This window comes from Penicillium solitum (genome assembly GCF_028829755.1).
Source record: "Penicillium solitum strain IBT 25940 chromosome Unknown utg000001l_segment0_segment0, whole genome shotgun sequence".
NCBI lineage: Eukaryota > Fungi > Ascomycota > Eurotiomycetes > Eurotiales > Aspergillaceae > Penicillium > Penicillium solitum.
Genome location: NW_027072121.1, coordinates 5259816 through 5282805, shown reverse-complemented (window position 1 = coordinate 5282805; position 22990 = coordinate 5259816). Strand labels below are relative to the sequence as shown.

Here is a 22990-nt window from a genome sequence, read left to right as displayed (position 1 = left end):
TTGCACAGTTCAGTTTCATTACCTAGTGCTGCCCAGGTGTCATCCATGGATTACTACATAGTAGTAACCTCAAGCACCTGAAACATAATCCAGAGAAATAGAGAAATGAAGTAACGTAACGAAAGGATAACTATATTAAATATTAAATATATTGGCAAGCTCCACAAACAATACCGGAGCAACGGAAACGCGGGCCAACCCAATATATAAGGACAAGCCATAGCGGGCTTTCCTAGAATTTTGTTTCTTTGAAGATTGCGAAAGTATTCAAAATTTCGCATATTCTAAACTATCATGAAGAATCGAGATGATCTTGGTCCTATGGCCAGCAGTGGAACAATTGCTGCGGTACCCTTGGAAACTCAAGATGCACCGACTTATCTTTTCACGTTGTAAGATATCATTGTTGTATTAATTGATGGGAGAGAAGATTAATCACTCGCACAGCGGAGATTCCTACACCCAGACCGAATTCACTGTTGACGGCACACAGCCATCTACTACAAACCCGATGGGAAACCCGACACCAGGCGAGTGCTATTCACCTGAACAAGTAGGATTGAGATACTCATAATACCAAATAGGGACCGGTACAACGAGCGGTGGTACCAATTGGGTCGGATACCTGACCACTTTATATAATGCCTCGCCGGTACTCAGCTACAACTTCGCCGTCGGTGGAGCGACAATCGACAACTCTATTGTCGACACTAAGGTTAAGGATGTGACCTCGCAAGTCCGGGACTTCGAGTTAGCATATAGCAAGAAGCCTATATCTGCCCCGTGGACTTCGGATAATGCAGTGTTTGGGTTCTGGATTGGGATCAATGAGTATCGTGCCTTAATACACCATAACCTGTTATATTCTAATGGTTTCAATTTGTAGTATCGGCTGGGGTCATCAAAATACCCAACCTAGTGTACTTGTGCCAACATTGATGGCCCAGTACAAATTCCTCATTGAAAAGTTATATGCGTCTGGAGGACGGAAGTTCCTTTTCCTCAATGTGCCGCCTACAGATCGGAGTCCTATGGTCATCAAAGAGGGGCCGGAAGCCGTCAAAACATACGCTACGTGGGTGAAGGCTTACAATGACGGTCTTCAATCAATGATCAATGACTTCAAGTCGAGTCACGATGATGTACGTTTTCATCTCTTACCTTGTTTTCATAAAAATAACCTGGCCGTAGACTACTATCGTTCTGTACGATACCTGGTCCTTTATGCCCAAGATCCTGAACGATCCTCAGACATATGGATTTCCGAACGCCACTTGTTTCAATGAGAACGGCACCTCCTGTATTTGGTGGAATCATTATCACCCCGGGCAGAACTACCATAAACTACAGGCAGCGGATATGATTCAATACTTGCAGCCTCTCGGTGCTTGGTAGGCTGACCAAGGCGGAGGGAGATAGATAGAGGTGGGTTAAATGAGGGAATTAAATAGGAGATCATATGTAGAATAAAAGGCATTGTGAGAAATCCTCAACATGGTCGTGGATACATCGATTATGTACATAGTAGGAGTACCCGTGGACCTAGGTAGTACATTGCCTCATATGATAGACGGACTTAACGGATTTAGCATATTGAATTTGATTGGTCCGGTCGAAATGTCGCACCACTTCGGTCGAACTTGACGGACGAACATGTATGAGAACTATTCAACGACTGTGGACTTCTTTTTTGTTCCTTTGTTTAAGATTACGTAGGTCAGATTTGAGCTCCAGGGGTGCGTCGAGTCTTCAGAGCTGTTGGGCCCCTTTCTCTGCCATCTTGTCTTACTCCTGAGATTACTCCTCCCTAAAGGACGACGATGCTACACAACCTACACCGGTCACTGACCTGATTAGCATATTTAGCAACACAACGTCGACAGATTATCTTATCATTGCCCTTTTTCTGTACAGGTTAAGATGGAATCCTGGACAGACCAAGAGCCGGCGCGAAAACGGATGAGAAAGGGGACTAGAAGTTGCACAGAGTGTATGCGTCGGAGAATGTCTGCTATGTCCGCGCTAATAGCGTTCAATTATAGGTCGGCGGCGCAAGATTCGATGCACATTCCACCCCAACCGCCCAGAAGTCTGTAATGAGTGTCGGTCCAGAGGCATGAAATGTGTTGATCAAGAACATGCGGTCATTACCCCTCCATTATCCGGCTACCATCGGAACTCCCAAATTGGCGAACAACCATACAGTCTTCGCGAGCGAGTCGCGCACCTGGAGAACCTTGTGGAGGGGTTGACCAAGCGCCTAGACCGACGGGACTCTAGCACTCCGCCTTGTGAGCGCCATGGGGTAAATAAATGTTGGTATCGTTCAGATGCGTGTGGATTGATGTCGCGAGACTGATATTATTACCCAGCGGACGGCATAAGAGCCCATTCAAGGTCACTAGCTACCGAGCCAGACGAACTAGGCCCATCCAGTGACCAGATTTGCAATGCACCGATACTCCAATTGTTTGACAACTATTTCGTGAGCCGCCAAGAGGACTCGTCGAATAATGATAAATTTGCCGGTGTTCAAGACATGTCGCCAAAGGCCGAAGCAGTGCGTGCAGAACTCCTGTCTCTCCTTCCTCCCGCAGAGGACATGGATAAGATAATCAACGCGTCCTTCCATTGGTTCGTGTGGCAAGATCATCTCCCAGAGGTGTTCGATCGACATGGCGACAGACTCGTTTTTAATGAAAATTGTTGCGATAATCTAGTGGCTCCCGCCGAAGTCGCCAAGGCACTCCTGTGTCTGTGTATTAGTGCAATTCATGCCCCGTCTGAATTCGACTTTAGTGCTTTAACCGTTCCCTTGGAACCTCAAAAGTTCGCTGATCGATGCATTGAGATGGTGGATCGGTTAATCGTCCGTGATGACAACTTCGCGGCTACCCTGCCCGGTATAGAATGTCAGATGTTGCTCCACAGGGTTCACTTGACTGATGGCCGGCTCCGGAAAGCTTGGCTGGTGATGCGTCGGGCGATCGAGTTTGCCCATTTAGCTGGAATGCATCTGTCCACCAAGGTTCCAAGGCTAGGCGACTCCTTTTATGAAAGACGCTTGAAAATCTGGTGTTCCCTGGCAACATCGGATCGATTCCTAAGTTTGATTCTTGGCCTGCCTTATGGCATCAGCGATCAATTCTTTTTGCCACAGACGCAGCAACGTCTCAATTCAAACTTATCTGCCCCCGAGCAATATGTGCTACGCATTGGCATCATCACGGGGCATATGGTTGACCGAAACCAAGACTCTTCCAAGATGACTCTCGCGGCAACATTAAAACTGGACCAAGAGCTGCAGGATTCTTGGGAATCTATGCCAAGTCACTTCCAAGCCGCAGAGCCTTGTCAGGGCGAGAAACGAGAACACTATATGGAGAGGATCCCGTTGCAATTCATGCTCAAGCTATTGCGTGCTTTTCTCCATCTACCCCTGATGCTGCAATCTCCCCATGAGCCTCAGTTCCGTCCCTGCCACACGATCGCCATTCAATCGGCAAGAGAAGGACTCGTTCTATACAACGTCCTTCGATCCAACATCAAGCCCTATTTGTGCAAAATGATCGACTTTATGGCCTTCACGCTATGTCTTCTTTTGATAATCCACCTACAAGGCTATTCCGACGAGAACCCAGATCAAAATAAAGAGCAAGACGAACAAGACTGGGATATGGTAAAGAAGGTCGTTGAGATCCTTCGCCAGGCGGCAACAGAGCTAGGAGGCTCAGTTGCTGCCGAGTCTGCGAACATCCTCGGCGCCATCCATGACACCAAAAATTTCGAGCGCGATTGGAGCTGCATCTCGAGTTGCAAAATTACAGTGCCCTATTTTGGTACTATTACGGTCGGCGCAGGAGCCAAGTTCTCCACGGGTCCCCCCAAAAGCAAGGAGCAGACATTGGTAGTATCAGGCACCATGGGGACGGAGGCTTCTTGCCCGAGACAATGTCCTAGTCAGCTCTACACGCCGCCAATGTCTGACCCTGAAGGTGCACCAAGTACAAACACCGATGCCTTGAATGGTGCTTCCCTCACACCCACGATGGCGTCTGGATATCCAGACGAGTCATGGGTTTCGAGGAGTGAAACAGTGACAAACCCATATGTTGGCCTGGAGCTCAACGCGTTTAGTGGACTGTTCGATGATTTTGGGCAGTATATGTGGCCAAACCATAGTGTTGACCTCGGACTTGATCAGGGCTGGAATCTGAACTGGTCAGATGGTGTGCCCCCACCATGAACTTAGATACCCCTGTGGCTTTACTTAGCTGTCTGAAATCTGTATATGCTGTAAGATAGAACAATTGATAATATATGTATTCGGTCGAAAGACATGAAATTTTAATATTCTGTTGGTAAAATGCAATAGAATAGATTAAAACGAAATCAAGAAATGAAGGTCCAGAGTGGTCTAGAAGTGACGTTACCGGGGGTTAAAGGGGTTTATGTAAGACTGTTTTCCCCAGCAATCGACCTCGGGACTGATCATCTCAATGAACCCGTGAAACGACCGTGTGATCCCTTAATCCTTCCTATTTTTCCGTTTGATTAGTCTGTTGCTTTTCTTCGGTTGCATGGTCCTCTAGATCCTAGTATATCTTTCCTATTTCCACTCGCTCTTGCCACCTCAACACCTCCCCTCACCCCAACATACACAGAGCACAGGAAGATAAATATGGCTGAACGACGCCCCTCGGGGTTGGAAAGGAGTCCAACTGCGCCGTCGATTCTCTCAAATGGCCACTTTGCTTCGATCAGCGCCGAAGGTGATACTGCCTCGTATGAGCACGGCGTGCAGGTGATTGATGGGAATAAGGAGTTCAAGTATGGCCACCCCCCTCTGTTATGGTTCATCTAATTATGAGGCTTAGATGCTAATCGCATCACTATAGTCCCAACCTGTCCAAGTACCTGTCCCTTGAGAATGTCACCTCGGCTGGTTTCAATTACCATCTCATCTCCGTGTTTGGTTCGCAATCCACCGGAAAGTCCACACTGCTCAATCACCTGTTCGGTACCGAGTTCTCCGTGATGTCGGAACTAGAGAGAAGGCAAACAACCAAGGGTATCTGGCTGTCGAACAACAAGAAGCAGGGCGAAGCTGGCGCGGCGGAGCGCATGGCTGATAACATCTTGGTCATGGACGTGGAGGGAACTGACGGTCGCGAGAGAGGCGAGGATCAAGACTTCGAGCGCAAAAGTGCGCTCTTTGCGCTTGCGACGAGTGAGGTCCTCATTGTCAACATCTGGGAACACCAGGTGGGATTATACCAAGGAGCCAACATGGGGTTGTTGAAGACCGTGTTCGAAGTGAACTTGCAACTATTCCTAAAGGATAAACAGTATGTATCCTTCTGATCATTGTCTTCTCTATGCGTTTTGGGTGCTCATATCTCTACAGTACCACCCACCGGTCCCTCCTATTCTTCGTCATTCGTGATTTCATCGGTACCACGCCACTCAAGAACCTGCAGAAGACATTACTGGAAGACCTCTCCCGCCTCTGGGACACTATATCAAAACCTGCGGGCTTGGAGAAGTCGACAATTCACGATTACTTTGATTTCCAATTCTACGGCCTGCCGCACAAGAGTTATCAACCTGACCAGTTTGTGACGGAAGCAAAGAAGCTTGGCCTGCGTTTCCGGGAAGGTCACCGAGACCCAAAGAGGGATGCCCTGAAGGGCGAGTTCTCCGAAGGAGGAGTCTTCCTCCCCGAGTACCACCGCCGCATCCCGGCCGACGGATTCTCACACTATGCAGAGGGGATTTGGGATCAGATCGTCAACAATAAGGACTTGGATTTGCCCACACAGCAGGAGCTGCTTGCGCAATTCCGTTGTGACGAAATTTTGCGCGAGGTAATGATCGGCTTCGATGAGGCGATCGTCGCATTTGAAGATAAGCAGGCCGAGTCCGTGCGTGTTGGTGCGCCTGAGGTCCTAGGTGGACTTGGTGTTGCCATGCGTGCTGCGCGCGTCAAGACCCTAAAGAGCTTTGAGACGGAAGCTAGCCGATACCACAAGGGTGTTTACCAACGGAAAAGCGCTGAGCTTCAGGGCAAGGTCGATACCCGCCTCAAGGCACTTTTCCACGGCCAGCTGTCGGCAGCTCACAAGTCTGGAATTCGCGACTTCAGCGATTCCGTTAGTGCTGCTGTGAAAGATGGCCAGAAGAAGGGCGGTAGCTACGACTTCGCCGAAATCGTCACCAAGGAGGCCCAGTCTTCCTTGGAGAAGTTTGAGGAAGTCGCCCGCTCCACATTGGTGGATGGGGCCTCTTGGAGCAACTACAAGCAAGAGCTGTCTTTGTATAAGAAAGAATTGGATGAGGTCAGCGCCCGACTGCGCCGTGATGAAATGAGACGTTTGGCCACCCGCGTCGAGCGGTGGGTTCAATCTCGTCTGGGTGAATCTGTGGGCCTTGAATTCAATGCCCTTGGGTCTGGAAGAGCTGGCGGTGGTGCCCCCGAAAATGGGGAGAAGCCTACTGAGAAAAACTTCTGGGATCGGATCTGGAACTTGTTTGAAGAAACTGTTCTGGACGCTGAGCGGAGATTCACGGACCGTGCGAGTAGCTTTGATGCTAGCATTGATGAGGTCGATGTTGGCCTTTGGCGACTGCGCCGTAAGTCTTGGGGTGTTCTCCGGGCCAAGATTGAAGAGGAGATGATTGAGGGCAACTTGCTCCTCAAGCTTCGGGAGAACTTCGAGGACAAGTTCCGCTATGATGAAGCCGGTGTGCCACGCATCTGGCGCCCAACTGATGACATCGAGGGCATTTACACCCGTGCGCGCGAGTCCACCCTGACGGTGATTCCTCTTCTGTCTCGGTTCCGCCTGGAAAGGACTACTGCTCCACCCCCGCTTGACCGATGGATTGGACACACTCCAAGCACCGCGACACCAGCGGACGAGGAAGATCTGGCCCCCATTGGGGGTGTGGACGAACACGAGGGCAAGAGTTTGGAAGAAGAGATGACAATTCTTAGCGACACGAAGCGCCAAGAGCTCACTGTAAGATTTAAGAAGGCCGCGGACGGTGTCTACGTCGAGGCCAAGCGGAGCGCCATCGGCGGTATGACACAGGTTCCCTTGTACTTCTACGGTTTGTTGCTGGCTCTAGGCTGGAACGAAATCTGGGCCGGTAAGTTTTCATTGATGAATCCTTCATTTTCACATATACTGACTACTGACGTAATCTTTAGTCCTGCGCAACCCGGCTTACTTTATCCTGCTATTTGCGTTTGCCATCGGCTCATACATCACCTATCAGCTCAACCTGTGGGGTCCCATGCTAAAGATGACCGAGGCAGCCTCCCAGCAAGCTCTGGAAGAAGGCAAGCGCCGCCTGCGCGAGTTCCTAGAATCCTCCGACACTGGCCGCCAGGCAATTGCTATGTCGGCTGGGGAGCGTGCTGGATCTTCAGGCCGAAAGGAAGAGTATGAAATGTCGGATATGCAAAAGGGCGGCTCGAACGCCAATGACGACCTGGATGACATGTAATTTTTCTTGCTTACTGTGCTCTGCTCTTCTGGCGACCACCCTGTACTTTACTTTCTGCGTTCTGTAGCTTCTATATGCATATATGCATACAACAATGGACTTTTCACTGCATAGTACAACCTCCTTGGGTAGAACAGGAGATCTGACTTTGATTCTATATCGATTTGGAATTTGTTTAGTCGCAGTACATATAGAGTTCAGATACTTCCAGTGGGAGGAGGGGGACGAGGAGGGGGTTATACTCGTAGGTTTCCACATGGTTTCAATTACCTCGTTAGGCGTCCTAAGATTGTACGCAGGTTAGGAAGGAACGACATAAGGGTCTGCATTCCTGGAATACCGGCACTAGCTGTCACATAGGGCGTGGTACTGGGGGCAGGGACCGTGAGTTGCTTCCATTGCACCAGAACCGAATATCAACATTCGACTGGGTCTCCCCAGATAGTATCTGCTTTCTTAGCATCTCAGTGGCACTCATGCATACATTGGACTGCGCAAAATGGTCAAATTCTGAAGAGTTCAGCTAATTAGGCTGTGTTCTGTTTGATTTGACTAAATTGGCAATGAGCTCCCATTGCGGGGGTCATACCCACGTCAAGGGACCGGACTTCCTCCGAAATGAGGGGTATCTTCAACCGGGCCAGCATGAGTAGTCGACTTCACTACGAAGATTGGTTTATGTTATTTGAAGTTCTGAAGTCATTCATCTAATCTGCTTCCCCGATCCTCTCCTTCCACCCCAAACCATGGCCGGCATTCCCAATCTCCCAGAGACATTTGATGATCTCCCCGACAAGCGTCGGTTCTGGCCTGGAGCTGCAGAGTCAGAAGAAGAAGGACTGGGAATGCTCCGCCTTCTAACACCCGAGGTAGTTGCTCAAGCTGCGCGAACACAAATCCAGACCGGCGAGCGAGTATGCTTAAACTGGAACATGGAGAATTTGAGCCCACCAGGTAAAACAAGGGCACCTGACCGTCGAATAAAATAAAATAAAAAACCATGAGACTCACGACTAGAAAAACCAGGGTTCGGACGCAAACCATTCGAGCACCGCGTCAAATGGGTCGCCGAGGGCGTCGCTTTCGACGACGAGTACCACTTCAACCCACAGCAATCCTCCCAGTGGGACGGCCTCCGGCACCATAATGCGCCAGCACCAACACCAGAAGACCAAGACCGACGACTTTTCTATGGCGGCACGACCGCAAAGGAAATTTTAGACGAGAACTCGTCGCGGATTGGCATCGGATTTTGGGCAAAGAAGGGCATTGCTGGGCGCGGCGTGCTAATCGACTACGTCTCCTATGCGGAGAAGAAGGGCATCAGCATAAATGCGCTAAGCCGACAGATGATCTCACTAGATGAGGTGCAGGAGATCGCGCGCGAATGCAATATCAAATTTCAGAAGGGCGATATTTTTTTCTTGCGGGTTGGCTTGCCTGGGACTTGGGAGTGCATGTCGGCCGAAGATCGAGTGGCTTACAGTCAGCAGGGTATGCCGCAACATGCTGGAATCGAACAGAGTGAGCGGGTGCTGCGCTTTATATGGGATAATCATTTTGCGGCTGTTGCGTCCGATGCTGTTAGCTTTGAGGTTTACCCAGCTCTGAACCCAGAGTTTGATTTGCATCATCATCTTCTGGCTGGCTGGGGAATTCCTATTGGGGAGATGTTTGATTTGGAGGAGTTGGCTGCGACGTGCAAGCGTTTGGGTCGTTGGAGTTTCTTTATCTCGAGTAGTCCGTTGAACTGCACCCGGGGAGTGTCTAGTCCGCCTAACTGCATGGCTATTTTCTAGTCACATAATAAGTAGTGTCAATCCAAGGAAATTTGAAGCTACGGGCGGCAGCTCTTTTGCCCTGAATCCTCCTAGTTCTGGGGCTCTATGTTTACTATCAACCCCAACCTCAAACTCAACCTCGACCATCACGACCACTCACCTACAATGGAGTAGCTGACAAATTTCTTGCTAAAAAACCAAATCAAGAGCATTTATTTGATGGCTTCTGGAATTATTAGCGCTATAGAGATAACCTGATGCTCACGCAAGACCAATATGATCAGGCATTGCATTTCCGTGGAGGGTTTCTTGTCGATGGGAGAGGTGGAGTATGATTCTCGGTGACGGTACTCTAGGAATATATATACATGGAATAGCTTGATTTGATTTGATGGTCATATTTCGGGGTTGTCCTCTTATTACTCAAATTCCTCGCAGTTGATGCTTATACTAAACGCTTGAGTTGGGAATTATATAACTAGTTTGCTGGATAGACCACCCCCGGTAAAGCCCAATTGACAATCATATACAATCAGGCGAGGATTGCTAGAATTAAAGCTACAAGTAAACTGGAGAGATGGTAAAACTTGGGCTTCATTCTTGTGAGAGATCAACATTTATCCGCCAAGTCTGGTTTGATCTTCCCATACGCATTCCAACCCTTTTCCCCTTCCCTCAAGTGCCTTTGCTCCTTTGCTGCAAAATACTAAATACTCAATTAAATTCCTACATTCCACATGCTCGAAAAGGTCGTATTAAGACAATTATTATCCAACCACGATCGTCGCGTGCCATTGCTTCTTGGGAGCCACTACTTAAATGCCATGAGAGGCAGTTCCCCATCAGATTCCTCAAACTAAATATTCTCACACCATCGACACTCTCTTTAACGCCTTTCCTAACCGGAAAATTACTCTCTTTGCCAAATAACCACATTCCCTGACCAAGATGCACTTCTCTAAGGTAATTCCACCCTTCTATGATATACACTCCGATGTATACAACTTACTAACACAACACAGACCCTTGCCACCGCGGCCACCTTTGCTATGACTGTCTATGCTGGCTTCCCTGTCGCTAGCGTCAGCTTCCAGTCCTGGGAGAAGTGCGACGTTGGCCATCCCGCACTTGGCGAGCCCAAGTTCTCTGCCGATGTGAGCGTTACTCCTGTGACTTGTGACAAGACTACCGTCAACCGTGACTGGAGCATCGACAACTATTCCTTCCACGCGCGCATGGACACCAAGGACACCATCTTGTGCCACGGCGTGACCATCTGGAACAACGACGGCTGCTCTGGCGAGCCTGTGCACTTCCTGCCTTTCCAACACGGCCCCTTCTCCGAGGGCCAGTGTCTCCCTGATATCCTCGAGCCTGGCTTTGTCTCCTTCAAGCTGGCTTGTGCAGGTTTCCCCTAGAAGGTGGAAATCTGATTTTTATGCAATGATGACTGTCGGAATTGCCAAATTGGATTATATGGAGCCGTTGGATTGGCGATGGATACCTACATTCTTTTATCGTCTATTTTCTCTTATGTATTCTCAATTGGTTTTGATGCACGGATATCTCCGTGGTATTACCGAGTACTTCCTGGGCTATATTTCCCATGGTATTATACTTGATAGCATAATGTTTCCTAATGCCCAGAAACATCAGTCATTTGCTGCTCTGTTACACAGAAACTCATCTATAATCCATCTCCAAAGCAGACATTGTATTTCTAACTTCGTCTCAGACCTAGAGGTAATGGAAGGAAAGAAGAAGAAGAAGAAGGGGAGGGGGCTTCCTAGCAGTACATGATCTAACAAGCAATACGGAAATGAACGTAGAACCTTTACCTCGTGACAAAATTCGACGTTGCTTTCGTCTACTATCTACTACTCGGGCTATACTAGGTCAATATCTGCAGTCATGATGTTGGTCTCGAACAAATCATACATTCCCTGGCCTCTGCTACCGCGGATGCTACTTTCATGTTCTTTTGCTTCATCATGTGCATCGCTGTGACTTCTGCCTCTAGTCTTCCGGAACAGACGCTGAGAGTAAGTCGTGCTTGGATGAAATGTCACTCGGTTGCTTGCCATGAATATAATGTGGAGGATGTGGAAACTGAACCCGAGAGTAATATTATGAGGTATACGTTTCTGTACTTACGTGCTACTGCACATTCGTGAGTGAAGTACCCCGAACACTGATTTTTGAACTTGGAGGCATCTATTGGCTATGGAGCAAACGTTCCTAATATACAGGGGTATCCTGTAGTATGCACAGCTGAACAGATCAGGCACCGGCCATCGAAATTGGAAAGATCATGCACGCTCAATCGTGAATTGCAAAGATACCTCCCATCGTTGACCACCGGTGCCATACCCACCACCCAGCCTGTTGCGAATCAAGCTGGTTATCTTCTCCCGTAACCGGACAAGATTATCCTCAGAACCATTGACTCGGAGCTTGAGGTTTGCCATACATAGCCCATAATGGACCTGCCAAAATCGAGCGTCATCAATCCCGAACACAGCAGCATCGGCTTCAATATCCTTGATGACATCAGAAACTCCTTGACCGGAGTAGGACATGAGAAGCATAGAACCTAGAGTCTTCACCAAGCGAGTTCCTAGGAAGCACATTGAGAAGGCAATGGTGCCAGACAAGAGCTTATCGAGCCAATCATAGATCCGGATTGAGACCAGAGGTAAAAGCAGCAGCAGAGTTGAACAAGAGAGGGTGAGGAAGTGAGAGGGGTTGCTCAAGACCGATGGAAGAGATTGGATATATCCAAATCGCATAGCCTTCCCAATTCGAGCATGGTTCTTGAGACCAATTGCCGACACAAGCGTCGATGAAATGGCTAGAACTGCAGTCACATCCACACTACCCAGAGAAACCCGGTCATGGTCATGCGGGTGATGAGGCTCATGGCCAGCCTTTTCGAGGAAATGTTGTATATTGTGGGAGATAAGATCCATTCCCATAAACAAAAGAAGCACTGCCATCGCGAATCCGGCTAGAACTTCTGTACGTTCAAGACCGAACGGGTGGCGGATAGTCGATCTTTTCCAAACTTCAAAATTACCCAGAACATCAACCGCAACACACAAGAGAGCCCCGAGTGAATCAAACAGAATCAGATGCGACAATGCTGTCATGGCCAGGGACCCATGTGCGGTCCAGAGTGTGTACGCCGCAACGAACATATGGCATAGACTCCACCAGAAACGGGTCTTTTGATCCTTCGACATGCTAGATCGGCACTCTTTCAGTGTTGGCATGGGTAGGGAGTTCGGAAGGGCTAGGGGCGCGCGAGGAGGAGGCTCGAGGAAGATCTGGTGCGATATGCTACTGTGTTTGTACTTGTGGCCACGACGTTGTCCCATGTTCTGAAACACGAGAGAATAAGTTAGCGCCACCGCCATCACAGGTCATCAGCGAGATTCAACCCACCGATTTGATCACTGGGCTCTTCGCCATAACAGTGGTATTGAAATTGAATGGCCCGGCGGGGGATGTGTCGCCCGAGCCATTCTCGATTGGCGTCTCTGCATATTCAGGCGAGGTTGCCAGATTAAAAGAGGACTTCGTGGGGCTCAAAGTATCTCTGCTTTCAGCATCCATGATACTTTTCGGAAAGGAAGCCTTAAGCGGCGATAGGGAATTGCGATCGATGGGTATCCCTGAGTTGATCTGGGAGGCATGTTCGTCGTCTGCTGGCGGAGTGGGAGTGCGCGGCGGGAGAGGGAGAGGGAGGTTCGAAGCCATCGCGCTGGCTTTGCGAACAGAATGCCTTTATAAATTGATGGTTGCTGTGTACATACACATGAGTACATATGGAGGTCCAGGCTGGGGCTTATCAACCCCCCGAACGCGCCCCCGGTGTTTCTGCCGATCATCACGTGGGCGGCCTAAAGGCGCCCGGAAACCTAAAAGCCTTAGCGCATTCTTGTATCTCAGCCCTGAATAAGAGATTGAATGCATTGTATGTTCATGGGGATTATTTAAATGAAAAGAGGCAACAGAGTAGTCTTGGTAGTTCCTGGCGTGTTTAAATATTATTCGGCACAAGCCTATTACCTGCAGAAACATGCACAAGTACCAAATACTTCATTGGTTGTGATACCATAAGCGGGCGTGGGGACCCCGGGGGCCTAGTTTCATACTGAGCGGCCATATTTTTGACTTGTATCTCAATCACCGATATGTATATATCTATATATGGAGAGAAGTAGTTGCTTTGCGGCACATAATATGGAGGGATTTAGATAGATGAGAGATTTATCGGGAGAGGACCCGGATATATATAGCAAATATCCAAACTGGTTCACCATGGACTACACAGACTTCATGTCTCCTCCTTGTTTAATAAACTAAGAAATTTGATTTGTTCGAAAGAAAAGTCGGGGATACAGATCTGGTATATGAATGAATACCTGGTCATAAAATTAATTTGCTTCGCAACGCTCAGCAATAATTTACAAATTTATACTATTTCAATATATCGCTTCAACTCCCTATAATCGAGTTAGTATTGCATTCATCGGTAGCACGATATTTCCGACTTACCAATCAGTCACGGCCTCTCTCCAAAGACCCAATTCATGCTGTCTTGTGGCTGTGAAGAAATCTACAAACTCCGAACTCAGAAGCTCCCGCGCAATGCTTCCTGGAGCAGAGAAACGGTCCAAAGCCTTGTCCAGAGTATTGGGCAGAAGCTCTGGACGGTCCCCTGGGGCACGTGCAGACATCGGTGGGACCTTGATCTCGAGTTTCTTCTGTACACCCCTCCAGCCCGCTGCAAGGATGACACTCAGCGCGTAGTGGGGATGTAGATCAGCTCCAGGGATGCGGACTTCAAAGCGCGTGGCACCTGGCTTGCATACTGGTGGTGTAATAAGGCGGATTGAGGCAATCCGGTCCTCGAGTCCCCAGCTAATGTGCACTGGTGCCCAATAGTTTTCAACGAGGCGCTTATATGAGTTCACAGTCGGTGCAAACAATGGCATGATATCTGGTAGAGCTTCCAGAAGCCCAGCTAGGAAATGACGTCCTGTGTCGGAGAGGTGTGCGATGTCCGACCATTGAGGGTTTACCTCAGGTGTCTCTCTTGCAAACAGGTTCTTCCCATCATTGTCAGCAAGTGAGATGTGGATGTGTCCGGAGCTGCCTGGCATGCCTTGCATGGGCTTGGCCATGAAGCATGGTGTAACACCGTGGTCAACCCCCAGAGATTTGGTTAAGAGTCTGTCGACTTGTTAGCTCTGGAAGCAACAGATGATTTGCGGTGTTCGGAGCACTTACTTGAATAATGCCACTTTGTCTGCCATTTCACTAATTTCGGAAACCTTCAAGGCCTGTGCAAAGTATCAGAGGAGCTCATGGAATGACTTGGATGGATGACATACTGCTTCATACACACCGGGCCCGCCCTCAGTGTGCCATCCTTCAATTCCGCAGTTGATCTCCGCACTAGTATTGAAAATATCGTAGAAGTACTTCTTGTTGGCAACCGGTCGCGTTGAGCTATAGCAGAACATGCCAGCTGTAATTGGTCGCAGGGCACTAGGGGCATTTTTCTCTAGGAAAGTAGCGAGGTTGGGATGCTGGGAGCCTGCACTGCCATATCCGTCTTCGGAGGGAGTCTGGAAATTCATGAATTCAAGTTCGACTGTCTAGTGTTAGCCTTTCAGACCTCTTCGCCAGATTTCCCTGTAACTTACCTCCAGCTAAAGCATGAAGCCCCTCTCCCGCAAGCTTATCACACAGAGTCCTCAACATACTCCTCCCATCTGCAGAAACTGGGCGTGCATCATCAAGAAATCGTACTAGAAAGAAAGGGATGTTTTCTTCCCACGGTAGACGGCGGAACGAGTTCAGATCTGGAACAGCCAGGAAGTCTGCGTACCCTGATTCCGGGGGCGCGACCCGTGCATCGGTTGTCCATAGCATATCGTGCATATCCCAACCGAAAAGAGCTGAGCTGAAGCCAAATCCCTTTTCCGCAATCCCAAGGAACTTCTCCTTGGCCATAACCTTACCACGAAGCACTCCATCGCTGTCGATACCGGCGACTTTGACTTTAATGTCGTCGGCGAGAAGGGTAGGGAGTGATTCGACAGTGATCATGGTGGGCGTGATCATTCTGAGAAAATTTCAACAATTGCAGTAGGACTAACTAACGAAGTCCAACAGTTGGGGTTTGAATTGAAAGAGACATATTTCGCCGGCCCCTGTGGCTTTATACAATTGCGCGAATAGTGGATTGTGAGGTTGCGGGTCCAACATGTGGTCAAAATTAATGCCGCGCATCTCTCAGGTCGAAAATACCCCCGCGCGGTGCAGACGATAGCAATTTCTTTACGGAGCACACGCAAAAACAATGGATGTCATGGAGCTATGACTATCACGGAGATGCTCCGCGGTCCGCGCTGTGGGGTTGTAGATAGCGCGCTTATCCTGTCGAACTGATTGTGACACAAAACTGGAGAGTCGGACTTGGGATTAAATCACATTAAATGGGGTTCATTATTCATTATGAATCTAAGTTGGAAGTACACGTATCCAGTATGACACCCTCCATTCGCATTCACGTCGCCATTCTCGTGTGTGACACGCCTATCCAGCCTGTTCTCAGAAAGTATGGCGACTACTTCACGATATTCCAAGCCCTTTTGAGGCAAGCCTTTAAGGACTTGGAAGTATCTGAGAAGTTCAAAGACATCACAGTGGAATTTAGTGAACATCAGATGGTGGACAATAACCGATTTCTTGATCTAGAGAAAGTCGACGCCATTCTTCTGACCGGAAGCAGTACGTTACCATCAATTTCAATATCCAAATGGTATAACTAATAATAATTGGTAGAACACGACGCCTGGGTTGAAGATCAATGGATCCGTGGCCTCACAAGCAACATTCGTGAGACTGTTTTGACACACAAGAAGCCCGTGGTTGGGATTTGCTTCGGACATCAGATTCTTGCTCGGGCGCTGGGAGCTCGAGTTGGCAGAAGCGAAGCTGGATGGGAGATTTCTGTCGAGAAGCTTACTCTGACTGAGACAGGGAAGAAACTTTTTGGAAAGGATACACTGGTAAGTGAAGAAATACCCGAACAAGCCCAATCGAGCGGGATTCTGATTATTAAATACAGAGTATTCAACAAATGCACCGGGATATTGTCTTTGATGCTCCGATCGATTGCGCGAATCTCGCTACAAGTCCAAAATGTGAAGTTCAGGGTCTTTACATGCCCAAACAAGTGCTGTCGGTACAAGGACATCCGGAATACAATGAAGGTATCATGTCATGTCTGCTTGAAGCCAGACATGATAATGGGATATTTGGCGATGAACTGTATAAGGATGGGTTATCCCGAATGGGTGAATCCCATGATGGGTGGTTGATAGCGAAGGCAATTGCAAGCTTCATAGTCGATGCGAAGACCAAATAGTTTGAGCAGATACAAAATAAAGTGATATTGTTACAAGATTGAGATACAAAAGAATAATAGTACAACATGTATGTGGAAAAAAAAATTAATAAAAAAGGAAGATAAGGTGTCAGATCTGCAACCGCGCCACCAACTCCGCGCTATAAAGTCCCTCCTCCCACCTTCGGGATTCCACTCTTTTTCCCAGACCAGATACACGTAACACAACCTACACTATGTCAAACCAAATTCGTACCATCTGCCCCTCGACCCACGAGGTCATTTTTGACCAGCCTGGCACTTCACTCGAAGAAGCTATCAAGGTTGCTGCTGCCTCAAAGCATGCCTTTGAGTCTTACAAAACAACATCTCTGGAGGACCGGAAAAGCATTGTGAAACAAGCATTGGACATTATTGAACAACGTCGCGATGACTTGGCCAGAGAACTGACTGCGCAAATGGGGCGACCCATTCGGTACTGTGCATCAGAGATCAACACTATGCGTTTGCGCGCTGAGTACTTGATGGATATTGCTGAAGAGAGCCTGTCCGATCTCCCTGGTCGGCCAGAAGCCGGCTTCCGGCGAACAGTCAAGCGTGTTCCCGTGGGACCAGTGCTTATTGCGGGTGCTTGGAATGTGAGTAAACACTCTTGTTGAAGTATCCACAGACTTGCTCATTAATATGATAGTATCCTTACCTGACCACTGTCAATGCTCTTGTCCCGGCACTTCTTGCTGGTAACAGCGTTATATTGCGCCCTTCGCCGCAGACCCCGCTATTTGGAAACAGACTACTCGAGATCTTTACCGAGGCAGGACTTCCCCCTCAGGTCCTTCAGGTCATTCACATTGGAAACCTGGATGTTTTGGATCAGGTGGCACAGATTCCTGAGATTCAGTCTGTTTCATTTACTGGATCAACTGCAGGTGGGATCAGACTTAGGGAGGCAACCGCCCGACACATCAAGCCCGTCAATCTCGAGCTTGGTGGAAATGATCCCGCATATGTTCGTCCAGATGCCGACGTGAAGCACGTTGCAGAGCAGCTTGTGGACGGAGCTGTTTTCAATTCCGGACAGAGTTGCTGTTCCATTGAGCGGGTATACGTCCATGAGAAGATTTACGAGGACTTTGTTTGCGCTGTGCAGGAAGAGCTGAAATCGTGAGTTTGATCACATTCAAAAGTGTATATTTCTCTGACATTCAAATCAGGTATAAACTTGGTGATCCGCAGGATTCAAGCACAACCACAGGCCCTGTTATCTCAACGCAGGCTGTGGAGAAGATCACTGCTCATGTCCAGGATGCAATTGCTAAAGGAGCTGTCAACTCTACTCCCCAGAACCTAAGCTTTGATGTGGCAAGCAATCCTCAGATCCAAAAGGGTAACTTTGTCTCTCCGGTTGTTTTGACCAATGTCAACCATACCATGGCTACAATGAAGGAGGAGACTTTCGGTCCTGTGATGCCAATCATGAAGGTCTCCAGTGATGATGAAGCTATTACATTGATGAATGACAGCGATTATGGTCTGACGGCGAGCGTCTGGACGAAAGATATTACTCGTGGAGAGGAGTTGATCGATCGCATTGAGGCCGGTACGGTGTTTATTAATCGCTGTGACTATCCAAGCCCGGTAAAACATCTTTCCAACTTTTTAACCGACTTGTTATTGGCTCAATAATGCTAATATTGGACATTAGGACCTTGCTTGGACTGGCTGGAAGACCTCGGGTTTGGGATGCACCCTTGGCCCGCGTGGATATGATGGATTCGTGAAGCTGAAGAGCTACCACATCAAAGATGGCTCGGCATGAGTAGGCAGTTTCGAAGATGAATAAATAGTGTTATAAAAACAATTCAAGAAATTTCAATATCATTGGTTTTATTCAACTATTCCTCGATCTGGGCCTGTCTCCTACAACTTTAACCCAGAACCATTCAGACAAGAATCAATCATAGCCTCACAAAACTTGTAATTAAGGGTAATACATATGAGCTCTTGAATATCCATGGATATCTGAATTACTCAACATATTGTATGAAGCTCATCCAAATAGCCCCACTATAGCGCGGTCCCGGACCGCGCTGCCTTAACCCCGAAACCCCACCAAAGATAGTCAACGATATGATCGGACTCTGCCTCATGCACCTGAATGGTTGAAGATCTACCTAACAGCTACCCCTCATGCCCCGCGTGTTGAGCTCACCGCGCCAGCGGGGTAGTAGAAGCGCGATAGAGCTTTGAACCCACACCACATTTTTTTATGGATCGAGATGACTTGAAAAGGGGAAAGGGGGATTATAGCGCGGTGACTCGCGTGGTTGGATCTAATTTATCATGTGGGTTGGATATCGGTGGGAGCTGCTCCGGTACGGAGATTGTGCAGTGTAGATTGGAGATTGGAGATTAGAGATTGGAAATGGTATAAATTCAGGCCTTTACCAAGGACCTACCCTCTGCAGTCTTTTTTTAATTTACTCTTATCAACCGCTCAAACCGTTTCAGCACACTCTTCCATTCTCCCCAGCCCCTTTTATCATATAATATCACGCATACACAATATCAAAATGGTTGGCCGTCTTGAAGGCAAGAATGCCATCGTCACCGGTGCAGCTGGGTATGTACCTCTATCCACACATGACAAACTAAGTAATAAAAGACACAACTAACAAGAAGCAGAGGTATCGGCCTCGAAACCACAATCCTCATGCTCCGCGAAGGCGCCTCCGTCCTAATGGCCGACATTAGTGACGCAGGCCTCAACAAAGCCCTATCCAAGGTGGAAAGTGTCGTGCCCGCCTCAACCCGCACCGGAAAAGTCGAAACCAAAGTCGTCGATGTCTCAAACGAATCCCAAATCGAAGCAGCAGTCGCTCATCTCGATGCCTGGGGTGGACTAGATATCATCTTCAATAATGCTGGAATCATGCACCCCAAGGATGGAGATTCGGAAGAGTGTCCCGAGGATATCTGGGACCGCACAATGAATATCAATGTGAAGGGCGTGTGGTACGGCTCGAAGCATGCTGTGCGCGCATTCCGGAGGCATGGCAAGAAGCGCGCTAGCGTGATCAATACTGCTAGTATGGTTGCTCTGGTTGGGGCTGCGACGCCGCAGTTGGCGTATACCGCTAGCAAGGGTGCTGTACTGGCAATGACCCGGGAGCTGGCTATTGTTCATGCCCGTGAAGGGTTCCGATTCAACTCGCTGTGTCCTGCACCTCTCAAGTATGTCGATGTTTTGCCCTTTCCCCCATTTAAACCTTTGATGGAACTGACATTCAGATAGCACTCCTCTGTTGCAGGATTGGCTCGGTGATGATAAGGAAAAGCGCTTCCGTCGTGAGGTGCATTTCCCTACCGGTCGGTTTGGCGAGGCGGTTGAACAGGCCCATGCGGTTATCTTCCTTGCTAGCGATGAGAGCAGTTTCGTTAATGCTACTGACTTCGTCGTTGATGGTGGCTTGACAAAGGCATATGTTACGCCTGAGGGCCCGGCGACTGAAGCACCGAAGAACTTGGCTGCATGAACGGGTGGGGTATTTTCTAGTTTGTACATAATATGAGTAACAGAATGACGATCAACATCACGCAAATGAGATCCATATTTGGTTTTCCTGCATTGCTCGACAAATATTCCATGGCCCGGCCTCGGATGCAGGTGATCGCCACATTGCTTCAAGGAGTAGAAGTGTTCGATGCATATTTCCAAGACCAAATTTCTCGGTCATGGCATTCAGCCGTCCTCGTAGGCAGTCCTGCTGGTCGGGGTTCAGAAGACATGAGCCCACCAGAGCGATCGGCCAACAGAGACCAGAGTTGATGCGCGCACTAGGCGACAGCTCGTCCAGGTATGACATGGCTTCTGTCACTGCATTTTCCACCATGCCTTTATACATTCCATCCCTGGTGTATTGGAAACCACCTAGGGAGGTGTATAGATAGATGAGTATGGCTTCTTGGAAGATTAACCCAGCCAGACGGACCTCCGTCCCGACATTAGGATAGGGCGACCAGCGTATAATCTGGGCTTGTATGGATGCAAACATGGCAATATCATCAGCCGTTGGAACGGCTGCCTGGGTATCGTCCATGATCCACTGTCGGCCGAGATCGAAAATGCAGGGAATCAGCAACAATAATTCCAGCCAGCAACCGCACAAATTTCCCACATACTGGGTCCGAAGTAATTCGCGTGACCGTTGTTCGAGATCCAAGTTTAAGAAAAGCTGCCCACTAAAGCGAGCATCGATTGAGATCATGCTGACGGTCGCCGTATAGGTGTAGTATTCGATGACGAAATCTTTCAGATCTCGTGGAACTGCCGAGTCGCTCTGGGCAAGCAATTTGACTAACAGAGAGTTCGCGGCGGATAAATGGTCGAATATTGTCCCATTCATATCACCCTTTGCTGTCTGCTTTTGTTAGATTATCGAACACATTATTTCTGAATCATAGATTCCCTACCTCAGTAAAACACATGAGAAGCGCCCCCACTAGAAGCATAAGAGGGTTCGATTCTTTCCCGTCAATAAAGTCCGTTACTCCACGGCGGAAATGCTGGAGGGCTTTTGTGTAGTGACTGTGAGCAATTGTGTCTGATTCATCCCGTGATCGAAACGCGCGGTGAGCGGCGCTTTGAGTGATTACCAGCTGCAACAACAAGTCACTAGAAAATGCCAGGGGTACAATCTGTACAAGAAAGGGGTTGACAGGCGTAGAGCCATTTGCCATACAGTCGGCTGTTGTGGCCAGGTAATGACTGAGAAGCTGATAAGATTCGGCATCATAGCCAGGCAACATGGATAGGCTGCGCGGCAGCGCATTTCCTAGTGGGACAGAGGTGACAAGAGCGTCACTGGTAGGGGAACCCCCGGTAGCTGTTGATAGTCGGCGTTGATTATGGATCTCCTCATGCAGCATCGTGTTTTCAGGCTGGTCTCCAGTAGTCACCGAATGCCCTGCACTCGATGAAACAGATGGCGCTCGTTGCGACGAGGGACTCCTAGGCATCGACATTTCATCGAGCCCCTCAATGGCATCGAATATATTCGGTCGGCACTCATCTATCGCAGGTACTTGAGCTTCGTCCTCAAGGCTGTCTCTCTTGCCAGGTACATCTGGGGGCCACTGGCAACCCAGGTCATTCCGCTGACAGCCAGCACAGATTGGACGTGTCTCGTCACATTTCTTCTTGCGACGCCTGCAAGTCAAACAACCAGTTCTTACTCGGACGATTCGCTGCACTCGTCGATCTGGCGGCATCTTTGTTTCCAGGAGATCAGAAGAAGGCTGGACATTAGGGGATATCGGCACCAATCGTATCTCTGGGCAGAGATAAGAAAGTGTGGGGTAATCTTGGCTCGGCCAACGTACTTTAAAATGTTTAAGAGAGGCGACAAAACACTGGCTTGATGATCTTTGTGTGTTTTTAATACCTTTAAACGTCCTTTGATCTTATACCTCAAAGTTCATTCGGCAACAAACCATCCATCGCCACAGTATCGTATTTATCTAGAAAGCCCCCTGGACTTTCAGCTTCATCATGCCACATATCGTTATATGCAGCACTCAAGCACTGACTTTAACAGAATATTTCTGGGAAAATACCGAGCTAGTTCGGAGTTCTTCCCTAGTAGTCCATTTGTCATCCAACTTGAAATGGCCATGCGTTGACGAAAGGATGTTGTCAACTAACGTTACATCGTGCAACAATAGGAAGGAGGCTAATTGGTACACGATCAGACCCGCCATGTGAGCGAGATCCTCATAGTTGGAACTGGACGTGCCCATCTTTGAAGTTGCAGTTTGACAGCCAGACAGCAAATTTGACGCTTGATGGATACTTCGCTGCATAATTCGCTGCGCCGGCATATCATACTGACACTATTCAAGCTGCCATTGATCGCCATCGCTTTGATGTGTAGGTGAACATAGTCGGTTATTACAACAAGTCAAATGAGGTATCATATAGGTCAGAGTTGTTGGGTACTACTACAGCTCTTTTGGTGTTGTTTTGTATACTTATTCCTCTCAGAACAATAGATACCAAAACAAGAAAGAATTGGGCACCAGCCACTCTAAACTGGCGGTCTAGACTAAACTCAACGTAAATCGGACCCCCGACAAATGATCGGATATCCGATGAAACCACCCGTGGACTTTAGATATCAAAGAATGTCAGCAAATCCCCGAGTTAAGACTGCATAATTCCGGGATACTATGCAACGGACATAAACCAAAGTGTCAGCCAATCAAAAACATCCCG

General features: G+C 48.5%; 11 protein-coding genes across 11 annotated transcripts; 8 read left to right on the top strand and 3 right to left on the bottom strand.

Moving 5' to 3' along the window:
• Window positions 1-294: 294 nt before the first annotated feature.
• Window positions 295-1395, top strand: N7455_001997 (SGNH/GDSL hydrolase family protein; the record flags this gene model as incomplete). Its single annotated transcript, XM_065604200.1, has 5 exons — window positions 295-392; window positions 448-530; window positions 585-831; window positions 887-1142; window positions 1192-1395. The coding sequence occupies 5 exons, from the start codon at window positions 295-297 to the stop codon at window positions 1393-1395; spliced, it is 888 nt and encodes a 295-aa protein (XP_065462691.1).
• Window positions 1396-1920: 525 nt separating this feature from the next.
• On the top strand, window positions 1921-4246 carry N7455_001996 (uncharacterized protein; the record flags this gene model as incomplete). The annotated part of the gene is made up of 3 exons (XM_065604199.1): window positions 1921-1990; window positions 2043-2315; window positions 2373-4246. The coding sequence occupies 3 exons, from the start codon at window positions 1921-1923 to the stop codon at window positions 4244-4246; spliced, it is 2217 nt and encodes a 738-aa protein (XP_065462690.1).
• Window positions 4247-4681: 435 nt separating this feature from the next.
• Window positions 4682-7512, top strand: sey1 (dynamin-like GTPase SEY1; the record flags this gene model as incomplete). Its single annotated transcript, XM_040951281.2, has 4 exons — window positions 4682-4830; window positions 4899-5348; window positions 5408-7152; window positions 7214-7512. The coding sequence occupies 4 exons, from the start codon at window positions 4682-4684 to the stop codon at window positions 7510-7512; spliced, it is 2643 nt and encodes an 880-aa protein (XP_040817779.2).
• Window positions 7513-8258: 746 nt separating this feature from the next.
• N7455_001994 (uncharacterized protein) lies at window positions 8259-9311 on the top strand (the record flags this gene model as incomplete). The annotated part of the gene is made up of 2 exons (XM_040951767.2): window positions 8259-8466; window positions 8539-9311. The coding sequence occupies 2 exons, from the start codon at window positions 8259-8261 to the stop codon at window positions 9309-9311; spliced, it is 981 nt and encodes a 326-aa protein (XP_040817948.2).
• A 930-nt stretch (window positions 9312-10241) lies between these two features.
• Window positions 10242-10711, top strand: N7455_001993 (uncharacterized protein; the record flags this gene model as incomplete). Its single annotated transcript, XM_040951382.2, has 2 exons — window positions 10242-10256; window positions 10316-10711. The coding sequence occupies 2 exons, from the start codon at window positions 10242-10244 to the stop codon at window positions 10709-10711; spliced, it is 411 nt and encodes a 136-aa protein (XP_040817605.1).
• Window positions 10712-11602: 891 nt separating this feature from the next.
• Window positions 11603-13052, bottom strand: N7455_001992 (cation efflux family protein family; the record flags this gene model as incomplete). The annotated part of the gene is made up of 2 exons (XM_040951903.2): window positions 11603-12673; window positions 12738-13052. The coding sequence occupies 2 exons, from the start codon at window positions 13050-13052 to the stop codon at window positions 11603-11605; spliced, it is 1386 nt and encodes a 461-aa protein (XP_040817800.1).
• Window positions 13053-13770: 718 nt separating this feature from the next.
• Window positions 13771-15477, bottom strand: N7455_001991 (glutamine synthetase family protein; the record flags this gene model as incomplete). Its single annotated transcript, XM_040951381.2, has 5 exons — window positions 15008-15477; window positions 14693-14955; window positions 14589-14641; window positions 13854-14531; window positions 13771-13801 (listed from the first exon to the last, which is right to left on the bottom strand). Exons 1-5 carry the CDS (start codon window positions 15426-15428, stop codon window positions 13771-13773), a joined length of 1446 nt encoding a protein of 481 aa, XP_040817606.2. The 5' UTR covers window positions 15429-15477.
• Window positions 15478-15853: 376 nt separating this feature from the next.
• On the top strand, window positions 15854-16737 carry N7455_001990 (type 1 glutamine amidotransferase; the record flags this gene model as incomplete). The annotated part of the gene is made up of 3 exons (XM_040951000.2): window positions 15854-16097; window positions 16152-16378; window positions 16438-16737. The coding sequence occupies 3 exons, from the start codon at window positions 15854-15856 to the stop codon at window positions 16735-16737; spliced, it is 771 nt and encodes a 256-aa protein (XP_040818488.2).
• Window positions 16738-16952: 215 nt separating this feature from the next.
• On the top strand, window positions 16953-18535 carry N7455_001989 (aldehyde dehydrogenase family protein; the record flags this gene model as incomplete). Its single annotated transcript, XM_040951522.2, has 4 exons — window positions 16953-17354; window positions 17408-17880; window positions 17931-18354; window positions 18422-18535. The coding sequence occupies 4 exons, from the start codon at window positions 16953-16955 to the stop codon at window positions 18533-18535; spliced, it is 1413 nt and encodes a 470-aa protein (XP_040817998.2).
• Window positions 18536-19289: 754 nt separating this feature from the next.
• N7455_001988 (oxidoreductase, short-chain dehydrogenase/reductase family) lies at window positions 19290-20252 on the top strand (the record flags this gene model as incomplete). The annotated part of the gene is made up of 3 exons (XM_040951151.2): window positions 19290-19339; window positions 19402-19950; window positions 20012-20252. The coding sequence occupies 3 exons, from the start codon at window positions 19290-19292 to the stop codon at window positions 20250-20252; spliced, it is 840 nt and encodes a 279-aa protein (XP_040817587.2).
• Window positions 20253-20309: 57 nt separating this feature from the next.
• N7455_001987 (Zn(II)2Cys6 transcription factor) lies at window positions 20310-21987 on the bottom strand (the record flags this gene model as incomplete). Its single annotated transcript, XM_040951778.2, has 2 exons — window positions 20310-21137; window positions 21190-21987. 2 exons carry the CDS (start codon window positions 21985-21987, stop codon window positions 20310-20312), a joined length of 1626 nt encoding a protein of 541 aa, XP_040818379.2.
• Window positions 21988-22990: the final 1003 nt, after the last annotated feature.